Genomic DNA, 26,794 nt, shown 5'->3' on the forward strand with positions numbered 1-26,794 from the left:
AAATTTAAAGTAAATAAAAGCCAGTGTTTTGGACATCACACACAGAGGCATTACGTCATCATAAAGGTTGGTGTTTTTCATTATGATGGATTTTATATCTAAATCAGTATTTTAATTATGTCATTTGAATCCTAGAATTTAATACAGAAATAGAGAATGTAAATAAAGTCACCAAAAATAACTTAAAATGAGGAATTGCTTTAAAAGGAAAGGAGAAAGAGAGCTAAATATGTTCATCTTGGCTGAGAGACAGTGAAATAGAGGCATAAGTCTATAAATATTTGGAACTTGTAAACACCAAGGGAGAAAAGATGTATTTTAATTTTATAGCAGGATATAGCTAAGAGTAAGAAAATGAAATGTAGGATGACTCATTTTTATGGGATTACTATTTTGGTAGATTGGAAGAATGCCAAGATATAGTTTATCTCTTTTTCAAAATTATGAGCTTCTTGAGAGCAAGGTTCATAACATCTCACTAATTTTTGTAGTTCCAGCATTGGCATATTGTCTGTGCTCATAAGTTATTTGAATTGAATTTCAGCAAGGCATCTGGCAATTTCACATTATTCTTCAGCAATGATAGAGAAATGCTGGCTAAATGATATTATTATTAAGTGGATTTATGACTTCTTCATTTCAGAATCTTGCTACTAGATCAGTGATAGAAACTGAACTATCAGTTAGACTATTTCTTTTTCATTATCGTATCCCAGAACCTAGTACACAATAAGCACGAAGTCTTTATTGAATGAAGGATTTTAATGAATGCTTTAGGTCCCCAACCCTAGCTCTGTCTTTTAAAAAATATATGTGGAGGCCAGGTGCAGTGGCTCACGCATGTAATCCCAGCACTTCAGGAGGCGAAGGCAGGCGGATCACCTGAGGTCAGGAATTTGAGGCCAGCCTGGCCAACGTGGTGAAACACCATCTCTACTAAAAATACAAAAATTAGCTGGGTGTGGTGGCACATGCCTGTAATCCCAGCTACTTGGGAGGCTGAGGCAGGAGAATCGCTTGAACCCTGGAGGTAGAGATTGCAGTGATCTGAGATCGTGCCACTGCACTCCAGCCTGGGCAATAGAGTGAGACTCAGTCCCAAAAAATAAAAAATAAAAATAAATAAATAAATATGTTGGAGTTTCCATCCCAAAGCTCTTTTCACATTAGTGGATGAATTTGCAGTCTTTTGAAGTCTGTAGGCACAAATAAGTATATGGTCTGCAAACATGGTACAGTGTATCAAAATTTTGTGAGATCCAGTTGAGAGAGAAAATAATTTTGTATCCAGGAATCTTTTGGCTTTTGTTATTAATTAACAGCTACTAAAATGTTTAGTTCACAGAACTAAAAACTTATTCTGTTAGAAGTCTATCAGAAGGGTAATGATAACAAAAAACCTTGCCAATACTGTAAGTCAGATATGATTTCATTTGATTAAAGAAAATGGTGCAAAATGGGTAGGGTGGCACATATCTGTAGTCCCAGCTACTCTGAAGGCTGAGCTGGGAGGTTTGCTTGAGGCCAGTGGTACAAGGCTGTAGTGCGCTCTTTGTATCTGTGAATAGCCACTGTACTCCTGCTTGGCAACATAGCGAGACCCCCTCTCTAAATAAATAAATAAAATAAAATAAAATAAAAAAGAAATGTTGCAATAGATATTCTAGTTACAGAGGAAAGTACAGATATTCCCCAATTTTTCATAGAGTTACATCTCAATAGACCCATCATAAGCTGAAAACATTATAAGGCAAAAGTATGTTTTTAACTTATAATATCTTTAACATACAGTGGGCTTATCCAGAAGTAACCTCTTTGTAAGTTAAGGAGCTTACTGAATGTGTATTGCTTTTGCACCGTCCTAAAGTTGAAAGATCAATACATTGATCCATTGTATGTTAGGAACCATCTATGTATTATATGACTTTGGATATTTTTTCATACTGATTGACAGCAAATTATAGTTTTGGTTTGTTGATTTTGCTTTCTTATGACACCTGTGTATTCAGGCAGAATACTTACTGGATTTTCAACAGCATTCTAGGTTATGACATGTTGGCTATGTATGTTTTAATTCTGTATCAGTTATCTGTTGTGGTATAACAGGTTAACCCCAAACCTAGTGGCTTAAACAATATTTATTATTTCACAGCTTCTGTGGGTCAGGAATCCATATGTGGCTTACCTGGGTCCTTTGTTTCAAGGTCTTTTAAGAGGTGGTAGTGATCTCAAAGCTTGACTGGAAAGAATCCCTTTCCTAGCTTGCTCATTTGGTTATTGGCTGGATTCATTTCCTTGTGAGCTGATGGGTGGAAACTTTCATCTATCAGCTCATGAGGTGAAGTTCCTTGCCACATGAGCCTCATCATAGAACATCTCACAAGAGGGCAGTTTTGCTCACCAGAGTGAGCAAGCAAGAAGGCAAGAGAGAGAGTATTAATAAGATGAAAGTCAGTCTTCTGTAATCTAAGTATGAAAGTGACATCCCATTACTTTTGTTGTATTCTCTTCACTAGAAGCAAGTTATTAGGTATAGTCCGCACTCAAGGAGAGGCATTTACACAACAGTGTGTATACCAGGAGGTGGGAAAGATTGGAAACTATGTCTGAAGCTACCTGTAGATAGGCACAGGAGGCAGGGAAATTCTGGGTAGAAGAGGGTGGGTCCCTGGTTAAGTTACCACCCTCAAGCCTAAAGGCCTGATACTGTGGCCCAAAGTGAGAACTTACATCCCTGTTTTCCCACTTGAATGCTGCCTTTTCCAAAACCACCCATGGCTTGCCCTGCTCCCCATCCTGTGCCCATAAAAACCTCAGGCTCAGCCGGCAGAGAGGAGGAGAAGCAGCTGGAGGTCGGAGACTGGTTGGATGTTGGAGAGAAGCAGCTTGACTTCAGAAGGACAGCTTGATGGTGTAGCTTTGGAGAAGAGTCTAGTTGGAGATGGCTGGATTTCAGGGGAAAATTACCTTCCTGCTTCATCCCCTTTTCAGCTCCCCTTCCTGCTGAGAGCCACTTTTTTTTTTTTTTTTTTTTTTTTTTTTTTTTTTTTTGGAGACGTAGTCCCGCTCTGTCGCCCAGGCTGGAGTGCAGTGGCACGATCTTGGCTCACTGCAAGCTCCGCCTCCCAGGTTCATACCATTCTCCTGCCTCAGCCTCCCAGGTAGCTGGGACTACAGGTGCCTGCCACCATGCCCGGCTACTTTTTTGTATTTTCAGTAGAGACGGAGTTTCACCATGTTAGCCAGGATGGTCTCGATCTCCTGACCTCGTGATCCACCCGCCTCAGCCTCCCAAAGTGCTGGGATTACAGGCGTGAGCCACCGCGCCCGGCCGAGAGCCACTTTTTTGGCAATAAAATCCCCTGCATTTACCATCTTCAGTTTGCCCGGGCGACCTCATTCCTCCTAGATGCTGGACAAGAACTCGGGTGCCATGAGTGTGGGTGCAAAAGGCTGCCACACCGACCCTCCACTGAGCTGTTAACACCTAAGCTGTCTACAGATGGCAAAGCTAAAACGGCACTGTACCGTTCCTTCTGTGGCTTAAGGGGTCATGGGCATACCCCTTAGACACTGTCATGGGGCCGGCACAGAGTTTTGCTCCTGCAGGTGCCCAAAAGCACTTGACCTGGTTCCTGCACCCACTCATCTGCATGCTCTCCCTCCTGAGACCGGGTTGAGTGAGTGGAGTTCACCCCCTGCCAGCACCCGTGCACTCCAGTTCCAGCCTGTGAAGGGGTCAGGGAAATATCTTGTTTCACTATCAGAGTTGAGGAAGCTTTTAAATGATATTTGGGGCTAGCTGTGATGGCACATGCCTGCAGGCCCAGCTGTTCAAGAGGATAAGGTGGGAAGATACCTTGAGCCCAGGTGTTCCAGTCCAATTTGCACAACATAGACCCTGTCTCTAAAAAACAAAACAAAAATTAAATGATACCTGGATCCTGTTGTCATTTTTTATTTAGTGGAAATGCAATGAAGAAAATGCAAAAAATCCCCACCTTTCATATATGATTTTTTCATGTGTAAAAGTTACGTGGATGATACGATCTAGGGGCAGTTCTGGTTGGAAAGAGCTAACAAATAGTTATAATGTACTAGTTATCTCTTCCCTTTTAGAAACATTGTTCAATGATTTTCAGAATTCAAAATATGTTTCCTAATTTTCCCCTCCTCCTCTCCCCTCCTCTTCTTCCCCTCCCTGCTGTCGAACCACAGGTTTAATCCACTTAAGTTCAGAGGATGTGTTCAATTGAGGCCCAGAATTTATCACTTTGAACATACCTAGACATTTCCATCTTTTTATGCAGTCTGAGGCCTGTGCTTATCACTAGTATTAGTACTTTCTTATTTCTATATTCTGCTCTTTTGTGTAAAGCAGAGGCAAAAATGCAAAGACAATTTTAAATAATGGCAAAACATTGTTTTCCAAGGCTCGTATTTCTGATGAATTGTAACCGCTAGCCGAAAGGCACTGAAAGGACACCATGCGGAAACATGGAAAAGAGCCTCAGCTAAAGAGAGTGAAGACATCTCTGTATGAAAGTCTCATACTATGTATGCAGAAGTCAAAGGCCACCTCTGTTTCCACTCAGCTGTAAGAAAACGCTGTACTCTTCATCTTTCTGAACATTTGATTCAAATAAGTGCTTAGAAATCTCTGCATGCAGCTAGCTTCTCTCCGTAAATTGTCTGACAAGGAGATACAGCAGGTCTTTAATTTTGTCTCTGCTAAACAGGGCCTGATAAGGCAAAACCCTCAAAATCTTACTGTAACCATCATGCCAGCATTTTGCAGGCATTTAATATTGTTCTCTAGAGTTTTAGCCTTACTTAGTCCTTAAGATATAGAAACTTTGAGAACCTACACTTTAAAAAATTATTTCTAAGATTTTGATCCTTATACAAAAAAAACTAGCCGGGTGAGGTGGCGGGCACCTATAGTCCCAGCTACTCGGGAGGCTGAGGCAGGAGAATGGCATAAACCCGGGAGGCGGAGCTTGCAGTGAGCTGAGATCCAACCACTGCACTCCAGCCTGGGTGACAGAGCGAGACTCCGTCTCAAAAAAAAAAAAAAGAAAAAAAAAAGATTTTGATCCTTAAGCCTCAGTTTACTCATCTGTAAAATGGGGAATACTGAGAAGTAATTTATGTGGTTATTGACCCTCAGTTCCACCAAAGTTCCTGAATGTAGCTCCAGAGTTGCTGAATATCTCCTCATTTCCTTCCTGCAGAAGCTTCTGTACATTCTTTCTTGATTCTGCCAGTAATCCAAAGATACCCTTTCTTTCACCTCTTTCTTCCCTGAGAATGCCTGTTGTCTCCTACTCTTCCTTGCCCCTTCAGCTTTACAAAGCAGAGATCTAGTGTAAATACGTGAAACATGCCTCCTGGTGTTAAAACAAAAAAGTAGGCTACGTTTCATCCTGTTTATATTTAAATATTACAAATATTTTTGCCCAGTCTTCATATTTAAAATAAGGAAGTTTTAAAAAAGCTTGATTAAATGAGATCACAATTAGCAACTGCTTCAAATGTACTTTTCATTCTTTCTTCTTGAATGAGATATTACTAAGACAGGCTTTGGAGGTAACAATTCCATGCTAGTCAAATGACTTAATAATTCGTTATTTTTTATTTGATTTATCAGTTAACATTCTGCTTAAAGAGGATTATGACAAGAAGTAGTATTTCTTTTAATATGACTTAATCATTCTAATTGCTTTTAAAATGCAGAGTTAGCAATCAAAAAGCAAAGTATGGCCTGGATATCTTCTAACCTGCTATTTTAGGTGATTTTGGACAATTGCAAATCTTCCCATACTGAAGAATCATACTAGTGTTCCTGCCAGTGACCTCTGGTTCCTAACAAGTTCCTTAAAGCTGAATCCTTGATAGTCTATGGCTCAGCTGTTCATGTCTGCAGTCTGGAGGCCTTTGATGGTAGTGATGCCATCCATGCTCCTGTCTTGCTGCCTCTACACAGGCCTTGTGAAGATCAGACACAATGTTTCTTACAGTGCTCTGGACATGGTGACACACACCTTACATGTGTAGGAAGGTAATATTGATGTCTTTTCTAGACATGGGCTATGATTTTTCTTTTTGGCATGACAGTTTTTTATCATCTGGGTTCATAGCCCTGTAGTTGGAGCTTTCAACAGAGTCCTGCACATCTATCTGTCGGTTTGAATTAATGCTCCACCAGTTATTCCATAGTTAGAGGGTACATACCAAGAATCCCTCTTCCAAGAGGGCCAGCTTTCAAGGAGCCATGGTTTGACTCACAGTGACATTCAAAGTCTCTTAAGGTTAATTCAGGGACAGGGCTCATTTGATAATCACTGACCTAAGCATAAAATTTTAGTGGCCTGTGCTGACAAATACATGTATTAAGAAGACTGTTTACCAAACTAACTTCAAGGCCACTAGGAGGGTCTAATTAAGATACATCCCACATTGATAGCAATGGCAGGAACTAGTTGAGAACCAAAGGCTACAGACAGAGCCCCAGTACTTTGAGGCCTTTGGCTATTACTGAAGAATCAATTTAGGCATGCTATTTTATTAAATTAATTTTATTGAGGTGGAATTTATATACAGGAATCTTGATTCATTTTACCAAGAGATTACATATGATAGTTATTTTGTGGGATTATATTCTCAACTAAGCACACATCAGGTAGAAGTCTTCTATAGGGAGGGCCATAATCAGTTAAGTACTGTTCATTTTCCCAGGGTGCTGTGGCTCTCACAACTCTGGCTTGGAATGCATCTCTGAGAGAACTAGGTCTTCATCTAGACCTGCTGCTCTCCACACAGAGTGAACTTGGTCAAGTTGTAGGTCTTTCACTTCTCTGGCCTCTGTTTCTTCACCAGTAAAACAAGAGGACTCAGTCTGAGAATTTCTATCTCTGACATTCTTAATTTCTCATGATAATGAGACCAAATTATTTGATTTGGATGTGGGTATTCCAGACGTAAATAGAAAGCTACTCTCTACCAGTGTTGCTTCTCTAAGGATGAATTGTACTCGTTAATGAACAGGAATAAATCCGAATACCTTTGTAGCATTATTCCTGCCATGGATGTTAATGTGGAATATATCTTGATTACACTCACATAATGACCTTGAAGTTAGTTAGGTAAATAGCCTGCTACATACATACACTTATTTGTTTTGCATGGAACGTTGTATAATTGTTGCTTTTTATTGGCTCTTGTTAGAGAAAAGAAAGCCTTATCTCTGTTGTTCAGGCCGGTAACTACTCCTGAAAGACAAAGAGATACATTGTGAACTGTTGGCAGTGCTGGGTTGGCAAGCATTGTTTACTGTGAATACTGAAGTTTGATTAACATGGGGGTTATATTACAGATACTGTTAGACCAGTTTAAGCTAAAATGAAATTAATCATAGCATTTAATACTACAGGTTTCTCCTCATTTACAGATAGCCTACATCTAGTTGTAAATACATAATTTGAAACTGGAAAGGCATTTTCATTAGAAATAACATTTTAAACAGTAGTTAGAGTCTCTGAATAGAAAGACCTATTTAGCCTACAGTGTACCTAAAGTTATGACACTAATGTAATTATGGAACCTAATTGTTATTTTAACCATGTATTTATAACTGGATTTCTGTTGGGGGAAGTACTGGTTTACAGACTTAGAATATTTGCATTACAAACATATTTGGCTTCTTAACATGTACCAGACACTATGCTGGGGACTGGGAATACAGAGTTAATAAATACAATCCCTTTCCCCAATGAGTACATGGTGGGGAAGATTCAACAAACATAATCATAAAGCAACAAGGTTTACAAAAGAAATTATGAGGTACATGCAAGGATCAGCTAAGCATAAGGTACTGAGTACCTTGGACGATTCATACTGAGCTGAATAGGAAAGGATTCATAGAAATTGGTAAGGTGAAGAGAGGCGGGTCGGGGGAGCATCCCAGGCAGAGGAGTATGAATAAGGGCATAGAGAAGGAAGTACAAGCACTTTATATTACTGGGGCAAGGCAAGAAGTAGTAAAAGAAGAGGCAGGAGAAAGAGAACCAGATTATGGTGGATCTTAGTTGTCATATTTAGAAGTGTGGATTTTTCCTGTGTCCAGTTTCCGGAGCTGGTCGGGTTTTTGTTAAAGATAGACCACTCAGACAGGGCTATGGAGAGTCGGTTTGAGGACTTAGGGATAGCAGCCTTATCAGGTGGTTGAAGTCAGCTGGTGGGGAAATAAAGAAGGCCTGAACTATGACAGAGGTGATCCGAATTGAGAGGAGGGGAGATAGTCGACAAAAATGTACGATGTAAGTAGTCAGATCTGAGGATTGGTTAGATTTGAGAGAGAAAAGAGAGCGTCAGTGCAAGTTCAGACTTCTGCTGTTGTTGACTTTGTGACTGAGAAAGGATTAACCAAAAAAAGAGGCAGTTTTGACAGGGAAAAGTAAAAATCTAGTTTGGACAAGTTGAGTTTGAGGTGACTGTGGTGATGGTCAACATGCAGTCAACATATCTCTAAGATATATGGAAGGTTAGAGACCTAGAGGTGTAGATTTGGGGGCCATTAGCATATAGAGGATTTTTATTTTATTTATTTATTTATTTTGAGACAGAGTCTTGCTCTATTGCCCAGGCTGGAGTGCAGTGGCACAAACTCGGCTCACCACAACCTCCGCCTCCTGGGTTCAAGCGATTCTCCTGCCTCAACCTCCCAAGTAGCTAGGACTACAGGCGCATGCCCGACTGACTTTTGTATTTTTGGTGGAGACAGGGTTTTACTATGTTGGCCAAGCTGGTCTTGAACTCCTGACTTCATGATCCACCCACCTCGGCCTCCCAAAGTGCTGGGATTACAGGTGTGAACCACCGCGTCCAGCCTATAGAGGATTTTTGAAACCCCAGAATAAAGTAAAATAATAACTTTTAAAAACCTTCATTCAAAGTGAGCTTGGCATGTTTTGAGGTATTTATTCTAGTTTCCTTCAACTTCTTTTCTTTTTTCTTTCTTTCTTTTTTTTTTTTTCGAGACAGAGTTTTGCTCTTATTGCCCAGGGTGGAAAGCAATGGCGTGATCTTGGCTCACCATAACCTACACCTCCCAGGTTAAAGCGATTCTCCTGCCTTAGCTTCCCGTGTGACTGGGATTACAGGCATGCACCACCACGCACGGCTACTTTTTTGTATTTTTAATAGAGGCGGGGTTTCTCCATGTTGGTCAGGCTGGTCTCGAACTCCTGAACTCAGGTGATCTGCCCGCCTTGGCCTCCCAAAGTTCTGGGATTACAGGCACGAGCCACTGCACGCAGCCATCTTCTTTTCAAATTGGGAACTTGCCTGTCAGAGGACACTCATACCTTACCCCATAGCTGGATAGATTATGAGTACAAACCATTGGCAATTTAGCGCATTCACTTAATTGTTTACTCATTCCACAAATATGTATTAAACACAGTGTGTACCTAGTTCTTGGCAGACATATAAAGTTGTGACAGAATGATTCTCCCTGCCCTCTAGGAAGTTGCAATCACAATGATCAGATTCTCTATATTTTAAATCACCTACTGTCTAATCAATGAAGTTGTTTTAAGGGGTAAGCAGTTATGATAGACTAATGCTATTAGCCAATAACTGTTTGCTTAAGAAAAAAAGAAGAAACAGGCATAGATTTTACTTTTAGGTAATTCTTTGCCCTATTTGTTACAGTGCAGAATCTTATTTGTTCAGGGCAAACAATGAAGAACAGTGTAAAGAAAGGAGCATGAACTGAGGGTTTTTTCCTGGGAATGTACGTTTGTATCAAATGTGAGGAAAGTTGTGTCACCACTAACAATATTTAAATAAAAATATGGTTGTAGCCATTAATATCAAGCCTGCAGTGTTCATTGTTTCAGAAACTAGTCCGATTGATATTCTGATTGTCTCTGTTCCTATTATTCAGGATTGTAGACAATTGTGTTTGTCTTTTTCTCTCTTTATTGGTACTGATAAGAGTCATATTATGAGTTTCATATTTTTGTCCCAAATGTCCTGGGGTGGGAGAAAGCAAGTGTAGTAGAAAGATTGTATATCTTTAGGCTGTGCTACTCATAATGTGCCAATTAACTGAAATATATTTAACCCTGTGAAAAAATTGATTCTATAGAAGGAAAAAGCAAATCTGAAGTACATGTAAAGTATAATGAATATAAATTCAAGCATTAACTAAATTCTGCTAAAATGCAGACATTTCGGGAATAGCTTCTGAGTAATCATGTTACTTACCACATTATTTCCCTGACTTTTGCCTTTAAAATACAATTTAACTAAAATGAACCCTGGGCATTGGTTTCTCTATCTGATTTTATTGCCAATAACTTAAATGTGAGGCATCCAACTCTTGCCATTTCTACTGTTTCTATGGTAACCAAAGTGTGCAAACCCAGCAGTATCACTTTCTTTCACAGCTGGCATTTTGTGTTCACAGTAAGAAGAGGAGTTTTAGTAAAGCATAGTCTGTGTTAATTGGGATGTAACTAGGTCAGAACAATTTTGGTATCCTTTCTTCATCCTTTTAGGTTTTTTGTGTGGGTGAAGGTGTGTATGCATGAACTGTAGTTTTCTTTCTTTTTAAAAAAAAAAAATGTGTACTTTCACTAAAATTAATCACTGTTAGTCTTTTGAAAATTAAGCATAACATCTGCAAACACAACTTAGTATAGAATCTTGAGGATTGGATGGAGTTGCCTGAGACTTGACCCATAGCCTTGTATACCCTTGAATATTTCCATTAAGAAAGATGAAATGATGGATATGAAAATTCTTTGAAAAATTAAACACACTTTGATGGTGATTATTTGTTCATTTGTATTTTAAAACATCAAGTTTCATATTTTGAAACATCAAGTATCTTGAGACCTTAACATTTATTTACTTGTTCTAAAGGGAACAGGCAATCCCAGTAAAGAAATGCACATTTAAAAATGACTTCCCTCTGCAATTCCAGGTCTTAACTTGACTACAGGAGCCCTTCTCTGTGGTTACTGCCCAAGCTCTAGGTTCGGTTCTCAAACTACAAAAGAGCTCATAAGCTACTACTCCCCTAAATGATGTCACTGCCTCTGCCCTCATCTCAGACTTTACATGGAGAGTCCACACTTAGAGCTTCCATAGGCTTCAAGTATGTTAAATCAAAGGTATTCTCTACTAACTTCAATACTAGAAAAGAGATATTCCTCTTTTCTCTCTCTTTGTGTCTTTATTCCATTGTGTTACTCATATTCTCTGTTTCGACATAGAGTGACTGTAAGAACTTCTATCAAGAGATAGCTGAGTGATCTAAAACCACCTCCTGTACTACTTGCATTCAGCAGCTTATAATCTATGTTCATTTCTTACATGAAGCAATTTTTGCTCTCAGATCTCATACTTCATAGTGTTTTTATCTCACTATCTTTATTTTTAAAGGGTTTAAGCTCAAACTTAAGGAATGAAAAATAATTTAAAAAAAGATAGCTTATTTGATCATTTTACAATTAAAAAAATTGTTATGTCCCCCAGAGATCCCATTCTCATTAAGGCTTTCAAAAGTGTCCTCTAAATCTTCCTTTACCTTTTCCCCGTTTATTTGGATCTCATTTACTGTGTCTGACTTCTGTAAATGCACAGAAATTATTTTTCGGAATCACTTATGACCCAGTTGTTCATTCCAAAGGCCTCTTCTCAGCTTTCATTATGTTGCACCTGATGGCTACTTCTTCCTTTTTAGGTTCTCTTAGCTTCGAGAACCCTGTGCTGTCTAGATTTTCTTACCTTTTTTTTCTTTTTTATCTTATTTATTTTATTTTTTATGTTTTTGGTTTTCTTACCTTTGATGTTCCTTCACAGGATCTTTCTCTTTTTTTTCTTTATTTGTTTTTTGTTGTTGTTGTTGTTTGTTTGTTTGTTTTTTGAGACAGGATCTCGCTCTGTTGCCCAGGCTGGAGTGCAGTGGCGTGATCTCAGCTCACTGCAACCTCCACGTCCCAGGTTCAAGCAATTCTCCCTTCACAGAATCTTTCACTGACTCTTGTTCCTCCAACCTCCCTTTATTCTCTTTTGCTTCCTTCTTTTATTTATTTATTATTTCTTTCTTAGACTGAAGAAGCTAAGAAATGCTAAATAAACTAAAACTGTAGTTAAAAATCTTTCTGAGAAAACATCAACCCCAGATGATCTTAGAGGCAGGTTCTCAAAATTTTCAACTGATTGTTTTGATATTATTCAAACATTGTCAAATAATAGAGAAAGGGGGAATGCTCCAAACATATTCTAGAAAGCCAGTATAATCTTGATAGCAAAACCAGACAAAGTATGAAAAAGAAAAATTTCAGGCCAACCTCACCTGTGAGTGTAGTTGTAAAAATATTAAACAAAATACTAGTAAACCAAATCCAGGAATACGCGTGTATTTTTTTTAGAGATAGGGTTTTCGCCATGTTGCCCAGGCTGGTTTCAAACTCCTGAGCACAAGCGATCTGCCCTTCTCGGCCTCCCATAGTACTGGGATTACAGACTTGTGCCATCGTGCCTGGCCTATTTTTATTATATGTTTTAAAATGCCATTTCTCTAATTATAAGCAATACCAAAATAGACAAAATCAAACATTATAGAAATATTTAGTGTACTAGAAGTGATAATCTCTTCAAATCATCTGCCATCAGAAATTGGGCAGAAGGAAAGATAGAGAGAGAGAGAGAGGGGGAGAGAGAGAGAGAGAGATGATAGACGGATAGATAGTACATCTATTTCAACTGTTTAAAAATTATGGGGAAGACAAGATAATATAACAAGTGATGCTAATCCTAGTCATGTAAAACCCGAAGTCTCTCCAAGTTGTGTGATTCTGTATAGCTGACAACCCCCCTCCCAACCCTTTGCCTGACCTCTCAATTTCTGGTCCTTACTCTCCTCTTCTCACATTGACCTCTTTGCTCTTTCTCTCATTAGCCAGTCTGTTAGCTCACCCAGGTTTTTCCTAACTGCTCTCGACACCATGACCTTGCCCTTGCCCTTGCCCTTGCCCTCCTGCAAACCTTGTAGCAGTAGCAGTCCTCCTCAACTGCCAAAGCAAAGGCCAGAAGGTGCTCAAGAACCTGCCCAATTCTGGTACTAAAATGACTTGGATGAAAACAGAACCATTTGAAACAGCAAGCAAGCCCTTCCTTGGGTTTCCTCTCTTTATAATTACCATCTCTGTATCGCTCTATTTTTCCTGACCCCTCCTATTCTTCTTAGTCTTGTCTCCAGTTCACCAGGTATCCCCTCTTTTGCTTCGGACCTTCCAGCTTGCTCCTCGCTCTGCCAGGACTGTCCTTCCCTTAGACACCCAGCTGACTCAGGTCTTATTCCAAATGTTACCTTCTCAAAGAGGCTTTCTCTGAAGAATCTAAAATAATGCTTAAATAATGCTGACGATTATACCCTCCCAACCTACTCCCAACAATGCCTGTCTCCATGCCTTGCTTTATTTTTTGTCTCTGTTATCTTCTTATTATATGATACATATACAAGAATATTTGGAATATTTATGGATGTTACAAAGCATAAAAATACAGTAAACTGTTGAGAACCTGTCACTTTACCCAGTAAGTGGAAGGTTACCAGTAGCAAGCTTATGTTTATGTTTCCCCCATTCTATCCTGCCTCCTCTGAAGAGGTAACATATATCTTGGATTTTGAATCTATTACTGTCTTCTACTTAAAGAGCTATCACATTTTTATAAGTGTCTAAACAGTATATTCTTTAGCTTTGTCTGGTTTTAAGCTTTATGAAATGGCATCCTGTTCTATATAGTCTTAAATCTTGCTTTTTTTTAACCCAACAAAATGCTTCTAAGATTTGAACATGTTTTTACATTTATTTGTAATTCAGTGATTTTTTTATTGCTATATTAAAATTCATTGTGTGACTCTACCACAGTTTTAAAAAAAATTACAATCTGGCATTTTAAAAAATGACATTACTGATTCCAAGGCTATATACAGTTGTTCCTTTTGCAAGGTCATGCCAAATTGTTTTCCAAAGAAGTTGTACCAACAACTATTCTGCCACTAGCTATGTACTGGAATTCTGACTGACCTGCTTCCTATTCAGTACTCTAAATTTTGAACCCATCTAGTAGGTATAAAATGGTATCTCATTGCGATCTTAATTTATATTTCCCTCATTATTGATGAGGTTGAACATCTTTTTATATGTGTATTGGTTAAACCTGTCTGTGCTTTAGTTAAAGGCCTGTTCAGACATTTTACCCGTTTTTCTATTTTGTCATTTTTCATATTGACTTGTAGGAGTTCTTTATTTTGGATACTGAATCTTTGTTGCTTATATGTGTTGTGTATATTTCTGCCAGTTTGTGCTTTGTCATTTATTCGCTTTATCTTTTGATAATTGGAAGTTATTTTAATATAGCCAAATTTATCGGTCTTTTCTTTTATGATTAGGGGTTTTTTTTGTATCTTGTTTAAGAAATTCTTCCCTAACTTAGGATCAAAAAGATGTTCTATATTTTTCTCCAGAAGTTTTAAAGTTTTGCTTTTCACATCTGCCTAAAATTGATGTGTTTATGGTATGAAGTGAAGATTCATTTAATTGATTTTTTTCCACATTTGAATTACTTGTACCAACACCATTTATTGAACAGATCCTCCTTTCTCTGCTGATCTCAGGTTTCCCTTCTCTTGGTATCATGATTCCATTGAGGGTCTCCGCTCTATCCCACTGATCAATTTGTTCCATAGGAGCAAAATCCCTGATGGGATTTTGATTGAAATTACTATAAATGGAATTTACAGATAAGTATGGGGACAATCGATTTTTTTTTTTTTTCTGTATTGAATCTTCTTATCTATATACATGGGTTAATTTATTTAAGACTTTTAAAATGTCATTTAAGATTAGGTTTCGGCCAGGCACGGAGGCCCACGCATGTAATCACAGCACTTTGAGAGGCCAAGGGGATCACGAGGTTAGGAGTTCAAGACCAGCCTGACCAACATGGTGAAACCCCATCTCTACTAAAAATACAAAAATTAGCCAGATGTGGTGGCATGCGCCTGTAATCCCAGCTACTCAGAAGGCTGAGGCAGGAGAATCGCTTGAACCTGGAAGGCAGAGGTTGCAGTCAGCCAAGATAACGCCACTGCACTCTAGCCTGGGCGACAGCAAGACTCCGTCTCAAAATAAAAAGATAAGGTTCCATGGTGTTCTGCATACCAGTCTTGTACATTCTTTGATATATTTATTCCTAGGCATTGTATGGTTTTTCTTGCTATAGAAGTGTTACCTTTGAAAAATTATATTCCCTAGCTCTTTTTTTCCTGGTATATAGAAATACAATTGACTCTTTCATTTTATTCAGTTAGCCAGACAGCTTGCTAAGCTCTGTTACTATTGCCAACAATTTGTCTGTAAATACTTCGGTTTTCTATGTAGATAATTATAGCATCTGCAAATAACAATACTTTTGTTTCTGCAGTCTATATGCCTTTAATTATTGTTTTATAGTACCAGGTTTATATTACAATGTTGATTTTAGAAGTGGTGATGGTAGGCATTCTTGTATTATTTCTGATTTTAAAGGAAATGCTTCTAATGTTTCCTTCTTAATTTTTTGGTGTGTGCCTGTTGTCAGGTTAAGGTAGATTTTTTCTAGCCTAACTTGCTGAAAATTTATCATGAATGGGTGTTAAATTCTATCACCTGTTTTTTTCCCCCAAGCATCTATCAAGATGATTTTATCATTTTCTTCTTTAGTCTGTTCATATGGTGATAAACTTACATAGATTTTCTCATATTAAGCCATTTGGATGGATTTCGTTTACTAATATTTTGTTAAATATTTTTACAGCTATATGCATGAGTAAGGTTGGCCTGAAGTTTTTCTTTTTCATTCTTTGGTTTTGCTACCAACATTATATTGACCTTCTAGAGTATGTTTGGAGCATTTCATCTTTTTCTGTTATGTGACAGTGTTTGAATCACATTGAAACAATCCGTTTGTTGAAAATTTTGAGAACTTGCCTTTAAAATCATCTGTGGTTGGTGTTCTCAGAAAGATTTTTAACTACAGTTTTAGTTTATTTAGCATTTCTTAGTTTCTTCAGTTTTTGTAATTCATTGTGAATCAATTTGTAGGTTACATTTTTGACTTTATTTACATTTTCAAATTAATAAAGTTATTCATGGGATTTTTAAATTTTTCTATTCTCTACTGGATCTAATATGGTTTATTTGCACTTTTTCTCTTCTTGCTCCAGTTGTCCCAAAGGCTTCGTAACTCTCTCTGGTTCATGGATTTCTCCCTTTTATCTTCCCCCCGCCCCGCCCCGTCCCCGCCCCTCTTCACCTCCTTTGTAGTTCTAAAACACCAGAGGAAGGAGGGGCTTGGGTTTCGCTGGTTCTGCTTAGAAACATCATGGCTTTATATTCCATTGTTGGGGGGAAGGAGTGCGCGGAGGTCCCAGCCCACGAGGGCGACTTTGGTGATGTCCCTGGTCTCTTGCTGAATAGACGAGGCTGGGGTGCAAGGAGAGAGACGCCGTCGCACGCTTCGAGGTTACTGGCCAGCCAGACCCGAGCCGGACGGTGCGCTACCTCGTGTCACCACCAGGGGGCGATTGTTCCCTCTGGCTTTTCCTTTGGGGGTCTTAGAGGGGAGTGCAGGGGTAGGGAGGCAAGAGGGTGTAGACAACACAGAAATAGTGTGGGGTCGCGGTGGGTGAAGCAAGATCGTGAAGGCCTGGGGCCATAGGCGGAGACCTTCCTCTGTCTCTGTGGGGAGTCCTTGCGGCCACGAGAATTTCAGGATCCTGGGTTCCCCCTAGAAGACTGGAGGGTGGCGGTCACACGGACCGAGGCAACAGTTACAGCGGCGGGAGATTTTCCTTCTCTCACCTGCCAGGGAGCTCTTCTTACCACTTGAGAGGACCAGGAAACACTGCTGCCTTCCAAGGTTTGCGCGCCACCCTGCGATGGGTCAGACGCCAGAACTCACCTATGCGCAGTGGAACGGGAGAGGCAGCCGAGGTGGGTTAACTGCATCGATAGGGACGGCTCTGAGCCCCTGTCCCTAAGCCCAGAAATGGACGAGTTTCCAGAAATTCCCAGAGGGGTATATAGCAAAGCCAAAGGGAAAAGGGAGTAGTAAAACTAACTTTGTCTTTCCCGAATCCCCGCTCCCCGCCCCCTCCGCGGTTGGCCCGGGTGCCCCCCTGCAGGCGGCCGTACTCAGCACGACTTCAGCACCTTCAGTGACAGGTGGAGGCGCACGTCGGTTTCCCAGGGCACCACGCTGGCACGGAACCAGCTGGGCTCCGCCTTTTGGGCTTCCTGGATGAGGCGGTGCATGGGTCGCCGCGGCGCGGGAAGGCCACGTCGCCGCCCGCTAGCAGCCCCATGGGGCAGAAGTCGTTGGCGCTGTCGCTCCTGTGGAAGAGGCGCTCGAAGTGCACGCCGTCGTGGGCCCGCTCACGCAGGTAGTCGCTGAGCACCTTGTGCTTGCACATGTTGGCGGGGCAGCGCGCGCAACTGTGTGTGTGGAACGGCCGCAGAGCCAGTTGTCCCCGCGGGTCAGACCCCGACTAGTTGCCGAGGATGCGGCGGAACAGGCTGTGGTGGCCGGTGGCGCGCAGCGCGCTCTCCATGCCAAAGGTGTTGGCATCAGAGATGAGAATCACTTCGAAGCAGGTGCCCTGCTTAGCCACAAACTACAGCGGTCGCCCATGCCTGGCGACAAAGGGATGGCTTCGTAGATGGCGCGCAGGTCCCGCGACCGCGCACCTTGCTTGCCCAGGTACTTGAAGACACGCTGCAAGTACTCGTAGAAGCTCATCGCGGTAGGTGGCTCGCAGGCTGTCCTGCAGCTGCTGGCCTGGCACGGTTCGCACGATTGAGTCGTCACTGTTTTTGTCCACGGTAGTCTCGTCGAAGTCGAAGGTCAGGAGGAAGCGCGGCCCGCCACGCGCAGCCATCCCGCGGTCCCTAGATAGACACCGGAGGCCAGAAACGGGAAAACAGCTGCTCAGTGTCCATGCATCACCGTGGGCACCACCTGTAGGGACTCTGTTGGCCTCCAACCATCGTCAAGAGTTCGGGAATTGGAGGGGACGCAGTGTCTTATCCACCCCCGGATTTCTGGGCTCTGGCTCACGAGTCCCTCCAGTACCGAGGGACCACGGACGATGTGCGTCTGAACCGACCCCTCACTTGCCGCCGCCTCCCCGCAATCCTACCCTTTATCTTTCTACTTCTACTTTCTTTTGGTTTATTCTGTTGAACTTTTCTCTCTTTCTCTATTTTTTAAACTTCTTGAGCACATAACTTATTATTCTCAGCCTTTCTCTCTTACTAACATAAATATTTAAGGCTATACATTTTCCTTGTAAGTACTGTATTAGATGCCTTCTACAAAGTTTTGGTAGATAGTATTTTCATTATTTCAGTTCTGAGCATTTTAAACTTTTTATGGTTTCTCCTTTTACTCTGAATAATTTAGAAATATTTAAAAATTTTCAAATATATAGAGTTTTACATTTATAGTTTTGTAATTGACTTTCACCTTAATTGTATTGTGGTCTGAGAACATCGTCTGTTTGATAAAAAAAAATTCTTGAAATTTCTTGAGAGCTGCTAGTATATGATCAGTATTTGTAAATGTTCCATGTGTGCTTGAGAAAAATGTGTACTCTCTAATTATTGGGTAGAAAGTTGTATATATGCTCTCTAGGTCATCCTAGTTAATTGTGTCCTTTGGATAGTCTGTATTTTACTAATCTTTTGTCTGACATATGAATAATTGAGAAAAGTATGTTATCATTGGCCTTTTTACTCCCTGAAGTTATATTAATTTTTGCTTCACATTATTATTATTATTATTATTTTGAGACGGAGTCTCGCTCTGTGGCCCAGGCTGGAGTGCAGTGGCCCGATCTCTGCTCACTGCAAGCTCCGCCTCCCGGGTTCACGCCCTTCTCCTGCCTCAGCCTCCCGAGTAGCTGGGACTAGAGGCGCCCGCCGCCTTGCCCGGCTAGTTTTTTGTATTTTTTTAGTAAAGACGGGGTTTCACCGTGTTAGCCAGGATGGTCTCGATCTCCTGACCTCGTGATCTACCCGTCTTGGCCTCCCAAAGTGCTGGGATTACAGGCTTGAGCCACCGCGCCCGGCCCACATTATATTTTTTAAGTACGTAACAGGTTTAGGATTTAATGCCTCTTCTTGGTGGGTGAATTGAACTTTGTATCCTTATATAGTGACCATCTCTAGCCTTTTTTTTTTTTTTTTTTTTTTTGAAATTTTTAAATTTTTACAGGCACATAGTAGATTTCTACCCTTTATCTTCCCCTGCCCCCCACCCCCCTTCACCTCCTTTGTAGTTGTAAAACACCAGAGGAAGGAGGGGCTTGGGTTTCGCTGGTTCTGCTTAGAAACATCATGGCTTTCTGTTCCATTCTTGGGGGAAGGGAGTGCGCGGAGGTCCCAGCCCGCGAGGGACTGGGTGTATAGTAGATGTGTATATTTATGGGTTACATGAGATATTTTGATAAAGGCATGCAATGTGTAATAATCACAAGAGGGTAAATGGGGTATCCATCACCTCAAGCATTTATCCTTTGTGTTACAAACAATCCAATTCTACTCTTTTAGGTATCTTTAAAAGTACAATTTAATTAGTATTGACTGTAGTCACCCTGTTGTGCTATCAAATACTACTACTTATTTATTCTTTCTATTTTTTGTGCCCATTACAGCCCCAGTTCCTCCTCCCTCCTGCTCCTCCTACCCTTCCCAGCCTCTGGTAACCATATTTCTACTCTCTGTCTCCATAAAGTCAATTTTTAAAAATTTTTCTTTCTTTCTTTTGTTTTTTTTTTTTTTTTTTTTTTGAGATGAAGTCTCGCTCTGTCACCCAGGCTGGAGTGCAGTGGCCTGATCTTAGCTCACTGCAACCTCTGCCTCCCGGGTTAAAGCAATTCTCCTGCCTCAGCCTCCCGAGTAGCTGGGACTACAGGCGCAGGCCATCATGCCTGGCTAATTTTTGTATTTTTAGTAGAGACAGGGTTTCACCATGTTGGCCAGGCTGATCTCAAACTCCTGACCTCGTGATCTACCCGCCTTGGCCTCCCAAAGTGCTGGGATTACAGGCGTGAGCCACCATGCCTGGCCAATTGTTTTAATTAAAAAAAATTTTTTTTTTAGAGATGGAGTCTCACTGTGTTGCCCAGGCTGGTCTTGAAATCCTGAGTTCAAGTGATCCTCCTGCCTCAGCTTTGCAAAGTGCTGGGATCACTGTCCTGTCTTGGCTTTGCCTATAGAATAAATTCCAATTTCTTTAATGTGGTATTTTATTCCCAAAATAGTTTTCCAATTGCATTTCTACACCAAACATTCACTGTGCTTGTCACATCAAAATATATATAAACTCTCAATATGCCATGTCTGCGTATTTATGTGACTGTGTCCTTACCTGTAGGGTTCCATGAGCCTGAAAACTTTTTTGTTGTTGTTGTTTATGATTATCAAAATCTTAGTTAACCTTAGGTATAAACCCAAAATCTTAGTACCCCTTTTTTATTTATTGAGCCACTTCACCCAGCCAGTTGTTTTAATTTTTAGCTCCCACAAATAAGTGAGAGCATACAAAGTTTGTCTTTCTGTGCCTGGTTTATTTCATATAACGTAATGATCTCCAGTTCTATCCTAATAATGTTTTTGTCTTAAAAGCTATTTTGTCTGATGTTACCATAGTTGACCCAGCTTTCCTTTGGCAGTTTGCCTAATATATCTTTTAACATCCTTTTACTTTCAGCTTTTATGGTTCTTACCTTTAGGTGGACCTCTTGTAAATAGCATGGATTTTGTTTTTAATCCAATATGGAAATACCTGTGTCTTTTAGCTGGAAAATGTAATGTTTTACTCATCAGGCCTAAGTTGTTAAGTGTTTCCTCCAGAAAGGGTTTGCTTTGGCTTCTACTGGTAGCATCTAGGTTTCCTTTAGTGCCCTTGAAGGTCTTGGTGATTGTGGGGTAGCAGGCTCAGCTTCCTTACCTTGCTGGTGGCCCTGGCCCAAGGCTCAGTGTCCTTGCTGCAGTGCATTACTGGCAGCTGCTCTCAGGCCTACCTTGCCTTTCCCTAACTCTCCAGCCACAAGGATACCTTATTTGGAGTGAGGGTAAAGTTTGTTATCTCTTGTGCGATCCAGGATGCTTCAAGGAATATTTCCTTTCTTTTCCTTTTCCTCTCCTTTCCCTTTCCTCTGCTGTCTCTCTCTCCCTCTTCCCCCTTTCCTTCTCCCTTTTCCTCCTCTCCCCTCCTTTCCCCTTCCTGCCCCCTCCCCTCCTCTCCTATCAAAGACAGGGTTTCTCCCAGCCTGGCCTCGAACTCCTGGGCTCAGGCAATCCTCCCACCTCAGCTTCTGGAGTAACTGGGATTCCAGGTGTAGACCACCATGCCTGGTTTGTTTCTTATATAGCATATAGCTATTCTGTTAAGGGCAGGGTCCATCAGAGCACCTAGTCAGCCATAATAACAGATGTGACAATCTTTTGTATTCGCTTTTTGTTTTCTTTTCCACGGTACTTATCAGTATATGATATGTTGTATACTTTGTATACTTATTTATTTATTGTCTTTCTCTTCTCACTAGACTGTAAGCTCCATGAGGGCAAACATTTTTCCTGTTTTTGTTTTCTGCTGCTTCTGTAGCATCTAAATCACTGCCTGTTACTTAGTTTGTGATCAAACAATATTTGTTGAATGAATGAGGATTGAGAAGATGGTGTGAAAAGGCAATACCAAGTCTTGAACTCTTTTTTCTTTTTTTGAGACAGAGTCTCACTCTTGTCGCCTAGGCTGGAATGTAGTGGTGCAATCTCGGCTCACTGCAACCTCCGCTTCCCAGGTTCAAGTGATTCTCCTGCCTCAGCCTCCTGAGTAACTGGGATTACAGGCGTACACCACCATGCCCGGCTAATTTTTGTATTTTTAGTAGAGACGAGGTTTTACCATGTCGGTCAGGCTGGTCTCGAACTCCTGACTTCATGATCTACCCGCCTCAGCCTCCCAAAGTGCTGGGATTACAGGCATGAGCCACCGTGCCCAGCCAAGTCTTGAACCCTTACCTTGAAATGCTTTTGTATGTTCCTTTATGACCATTTTCACAAGTTAGGGTGCCCTTACTTTTCCCTAAACTATTTTAGCCACTTCAAACTGGTCTCTCTGTCTCTATTTTGTCGTCCATCCATCCTTTCCAATCATCCTTCATATGGCTATCAGACTTTCTTCCTAAATATAGATATGATTATCTCACTGTCCTGTCTTGGCTTGCCTATAGAATAAATTCCAATTTTTTTATTTTTATTTATTTATTTGTTTATTTATTTTTGAGACAGAATTTTGCTCTTGTTGCCCAGGCTGGAGTGCAATGGTATGATCTTGACTCACTGCAACCTCTGCCTGCTGGGTTCAAGCAATTCTCCTGCCTTAGCCTCCCAAGTAGCTGGGATTACAGGTGTGCACCACCATGCCCGGCTAAATTTTTTTATATTTTTAGTAGAGATGGGGTTTCACCATGTTGTTCAGGCTGGTCTCAAACTCCTGATCTCAAGTGATCCACCCGCCTCGGCCTCCTAAAGTGCTGGGATTACAGGCATGAGCCACTGTGCCCGGCCTCTAATTTCCTTAATCTGGTATTTTATTCCCAATATAGTTTTCCAGTTGCATTTCTACACCAAACATTCACTGCTCTTGTCACATCAAAATATGAATAGGCTCTTAATATGCCATGTCTGTGTTTTTATGTCCTTACCTGTGGGGTTCCATGAGCCTGAAAAGTTTTTTTTGTTGTTTATGCTTATCGAAATCTTAGTTATCCTCACTTAAAGTCATCCACAGTCATCTTCCTAAAGACTGTACTGATGTTCAGTGAAACGAATCATTCATTCCATGCAGTTTTTCTTTCTATATTGTCACTTTTCATAATCTGCCCTCTGCCTCCTCTCTTCTCCTTTCTTTTCTTCTTGTTGGAGTCTACTCTATTGCCCAGGCTAGAGTACAGTGGCGCAATCTCAGCTCACCTCAACATCCACCTCCAGGGTTCAAGCGATTCTCCTGCCTCAGCCTCCCGAGTAGCTGGGACTACAGGCACACACCACCATGCCCAGCTAATTTTTGCATTTTTAGTAGAAATGGGGTTTCACCATGTTGACCAGGTCGGTCTTGAACTCCTGACCTCAGGTGATCCACATGCTTCTGCCTTCCAAAGTGCCTGGGATTACAAGTGTGAGCCACTGTGCCCAGCCTCTGCCTTGTAGTCTTCAAAGCTGTCTGTCTTTTCCTCCTGGATTTAAGCACCTTAAAGTTAAGAACTTCATGTTTTATTTCTTGTTGTTTCCTAAAGGCCTGAAGTACAACACTTTATACATAATGGACCTTTGATAAATAGTTTTTTCTTTCTAGTAGGGTGAACCAATCTCATCTCATGTTTTCAGGTATCACACTCCAGTGATAATAACTTTCAAATCCAAATCTTCCTCTTCTCATTCCTCTGGCTAGTATGACTTAGGCATCTCACATTTCTCAAACTCTTTCATTTTATTTATTATTTTTTGAGACGGGGTCTCACTTTGTTGCCCAGGCTTGAGTGCAATGGCACGATCACAACTCACTGTAGCCTCAACCTCCTGGGCTCAAGCAGTCCTCTCACCTCAGCCTCCCAAGTAGCTGGGACCACAGGCATGTGCCACCATGCCTGGATAATTTTTGTCTCTCCATGTTGCCTAGGCTGGTCTTAAACTCCTGGGCTTAAACGATCCTCCTGCTTCGACTTCCCAAAGTACTGGGATTACAGGTTTGAGCTACCATGCCTAACCATTTTTCAAGCTCAATATGTTGTCTCCTCTTTATTGTTCCTTATTTTTAAACCATTTCCTCTTACAACTTTTCTATGTCCATAAGAGGCACCATTATTCTTCCAGTCACATAAACTTAAAACCTTGGTAAAATCTTTACCACCCTTTTTCTTACTCTTTTAACTTAAGCCAGTCACAAAGTCCTGTTAATTTTCTCCTCTAAGATGCTTCTCAGCTCCATACCTCCCTCGCCATTTCTGCTGACAAGACATTGGACAGAGCTCTTACCACCCCACACCCAGTTCCACTTCCTCCTCCTCTCCTGTAAACTGACTGACTGTAATATAATGGTCCAATTACTTCACTTGGCATTTTAGACTATCCAGAGTCTAGGTTCATCCTACTACTCTTAACGTGAGCCCTTTTCAGAATAAATTTTTTTTTTTTTTTTTTTTTGTGACAGGGTCTTGCTCTGTTACCCAGGCTGGAGTGCAGTGGCGTAATCATGGCTCATGGTAGTACCCTGGTAGCCTCAATCTCCTGGACTCAAGCAATCTTTCCACCTCAGCCTCCTGAGTAGCTGGGATTCCAGGTGCATGCCACCACACTAGGCTATTTTTAAAAATTATTTGTAGAAACAGAATCTCACTATTTTGTGTTTTGCCCAGGCTGGCCTTGAACTCCTAGACTCAGGTGATCCTCCTGCCTCGGCCTCCCAAAGTCCTGGGATAACAGGTGTGAGCCACTGCACCTGGCCGAAGTCAGACTTCTGTGTCTTATGCATACCTGGTCATATCCTTTTTCCACTCCTTGTGGTGTCCTTGCCCTTCCTCTGCTGTGCCATGATGGTTCCTGTTCATTTTCATATCCGTTTAATGGACACCATTCCCATTTCCATTCCCAATGAACATTTCCCTTAATGGAATCTTTAATTCATCACTTCCTCCTTTGAATTAGTTTTTTTAGTGCTTTTTGTTTTCATTGAAACATTTTTAACAATCAGCAAATTGAAAGGGATCTTTAAAGTAATTCAGCTTAATCTTGAACCCAAGACCTCAGTCTTCTCTGTAACTCATACGTGGCACTAGCTTCTAATATTATACAATGCTTCTTAGTTTTCTTTCTACTTACGTAGTAAGCATCTGGAGGTTAGGAACTTGGTTTTTACTGTGCTTTTGTTTTCCCTCTTAAAGCTTGGCATGGTTCTTTATCCTTAGAAGATACTAAAAAGACATTTGTTGATTGAATAAATGAATCCAGTAAGTTAAAAACACATACATTTTCCTCCGAAGACTTTACAAAGGAGGCTCACTCTCTCCCCCTTCCAAAGCCTGTCTCAACAGTTTCTCTGTTTCCAAGTGTCTATAGATGAGGGTGACTGAAAATATGGTAGATACATTTGCAGCCCACTCTTTTCTTTTTATAGTTCTGTATTAGTCTTGGTTTTTATTTTCCTACATCTTGAAATTATATTTGGAATTTCTTTCTTTTGCATGTATGATAGCTGATGCATGAATTTTAATAGAGTTGTTGAATGCTGATCATGTTTTTCTATGGTAGTTTAGAAATATTTAGGAAGGAATATTCCATTCAACTTATTCACATGAAGGCGATTATGTTGTGGTTTGAAATTTTATATAAAATTTTTCAACCACATAAACTCTGTGCAGGTTTAAAAATTATCAGTTTTTTCTATGGGATGAATAGAAGTGATAGCTTTAATTGCTTTGTAATTATTTGATGATATAATTTTGCAAATAAGGTGTGTTTCCATAGCAAGGATGTTTATATAAAGTTAGTGCTGACTTCAATTATGTCAAATGCTTTAACTATGTAGAGGACGCTTAATATTTGATTTAGTTTTGATGAAAATACAGAAATGATTTCTCATATGATAAGAACTTTTGTCCATTTTAGAGCATGTCAAAAGAATAAACATGGTAATTTGAATGCTCTATTTTTATTTCTAGAAACCAGCAAATATCCTAGTAATGGGAGAAGGTCCTGAGAGGGGGAGAGTCAAAATAGGTAGGTAATTATTCCTAAAATAATTTATTTAAAAACTGAAGTTAACTGCAAAGGTGGTTTCCCCTCTTAATGCCCTTATTTAGGTAGTTAATTTTAAATTTACTTTCTCTTATTATTGTTAGAAAAGATATTGGAAAATGTAGAAAGATAGTCTACAAAACTCCTAGGCTTTTTCCCAAAATAAGATTCTTTAGTTCTAAGTTGAGGCATCACTGGAAATTGACAAGTAAGTTCATAAAAGCATTCGATTCCCATACAATAACCCAAGCATGTGTTTATGTCACCACCACTGTCCTGCACAGCCACCTTAAATATAATCCTCTAAATCTTACCTTTGTTTCAGGTTTACCAAATATTCTCTTCCTGAATATTTTCCTCCCTACCCTGAGCAAATTCATTTAAACCTTCACAGGTTCTCCCTACGTCACCACACCTGGCCTGCATGTCTTGAGCCAAGTACTAACATATCTTTGCCAAATGGATATATATGTTTACAGACTCTCTTAGCTACCTCTCTTCGATTAAGGCACTAGCAGGAATCTTATTTGTATATTAAGATTTCCTTTGTAATCCTGAATGTTCTAAAAAAATAATCAGCATCATTTATACCTATTACATATTTGGGGAGAAGATGAGCTAATAAATGCTTTATTCTAATTTCTTTTTTGAGACAAGAGTCTCTCTCTGTTGCCCAGGCTGGAGTGCAATGGTATGATCTTAGCTCGCTGCAACCTCCGCCTCCTGGGTTCAAGCAATTTTCCCTGCCTCAGTCTCCCAAGTAGCTGCGACTCCAGGCTCCCGCCACCATGCCTGGCTAATTTTTTTGTGTATTTAATAGAGATGGGGTTTCACCATGTTGGCCAGGCTGGTCTTGAACTCCCGACCTCAGG

At 40.5% G+C, this 26,794-nt stretch overlaps 2 protein-coding genes and 1 pseudogene across 16 annotated transcripts in view; 1 reads left to right on the plus strand and 2 right to left on the minus strand.

Annotated features, from left to right (window-relative positions):
• GTF3C6 (general transcription factor IIIC subunit 6) overlaps positions 1 to 26,794 on the minus strand; it is a 1,097,326-nt gene that overhangs the window by 328,571 nt on the left and 741,961 nt on the right. The gene's annotated exons all lie outside the window — the stretch shown is intronic.
• CDK19 (cyclin dependent kinase 19) overlaps positions 1 to 26,794 on the plus strand; it is a 217,127-nt gene that overhangs the window by 156,476 nt on the left and 33,857 nt on the right. For all 15 annotated transcript variants that reach the window (XM_050789065.1, XM_050789070.1, XM_050789081.1 and 12 more), the window contains one exon: positions 25,847 to 25,904. In XM_050789065.1, the coding sequence (XP_050645022.1) occupies positions 25,847 to 25,904 (58 nt within the window). The remainder of the gene's footprint in view (positions 1 to 25,846; positions 25,905 to 26,794) is intronic.
• Positions 17,259 to 24,742, minus strand: LOC126952246 (phosphoethanolamine/phosphocholine phosphatase-like; annotated as a pseudogene).

The sequence above is a fragment of the Macaca thibetana genome, chromosome 4 (genome assembly GCF_024542745.1).
Source record: "Macaca thibetana thibetana isolate TM-01 chromosome 4, ASM2454274v1, whole genome shotgun sequence".
Taxonomy (NCBI): Eukaryota; Metazoa; Chordata; class Mammalia; order Primates; family Cercopithecidae; genus Macaca; species Macaca thibetana.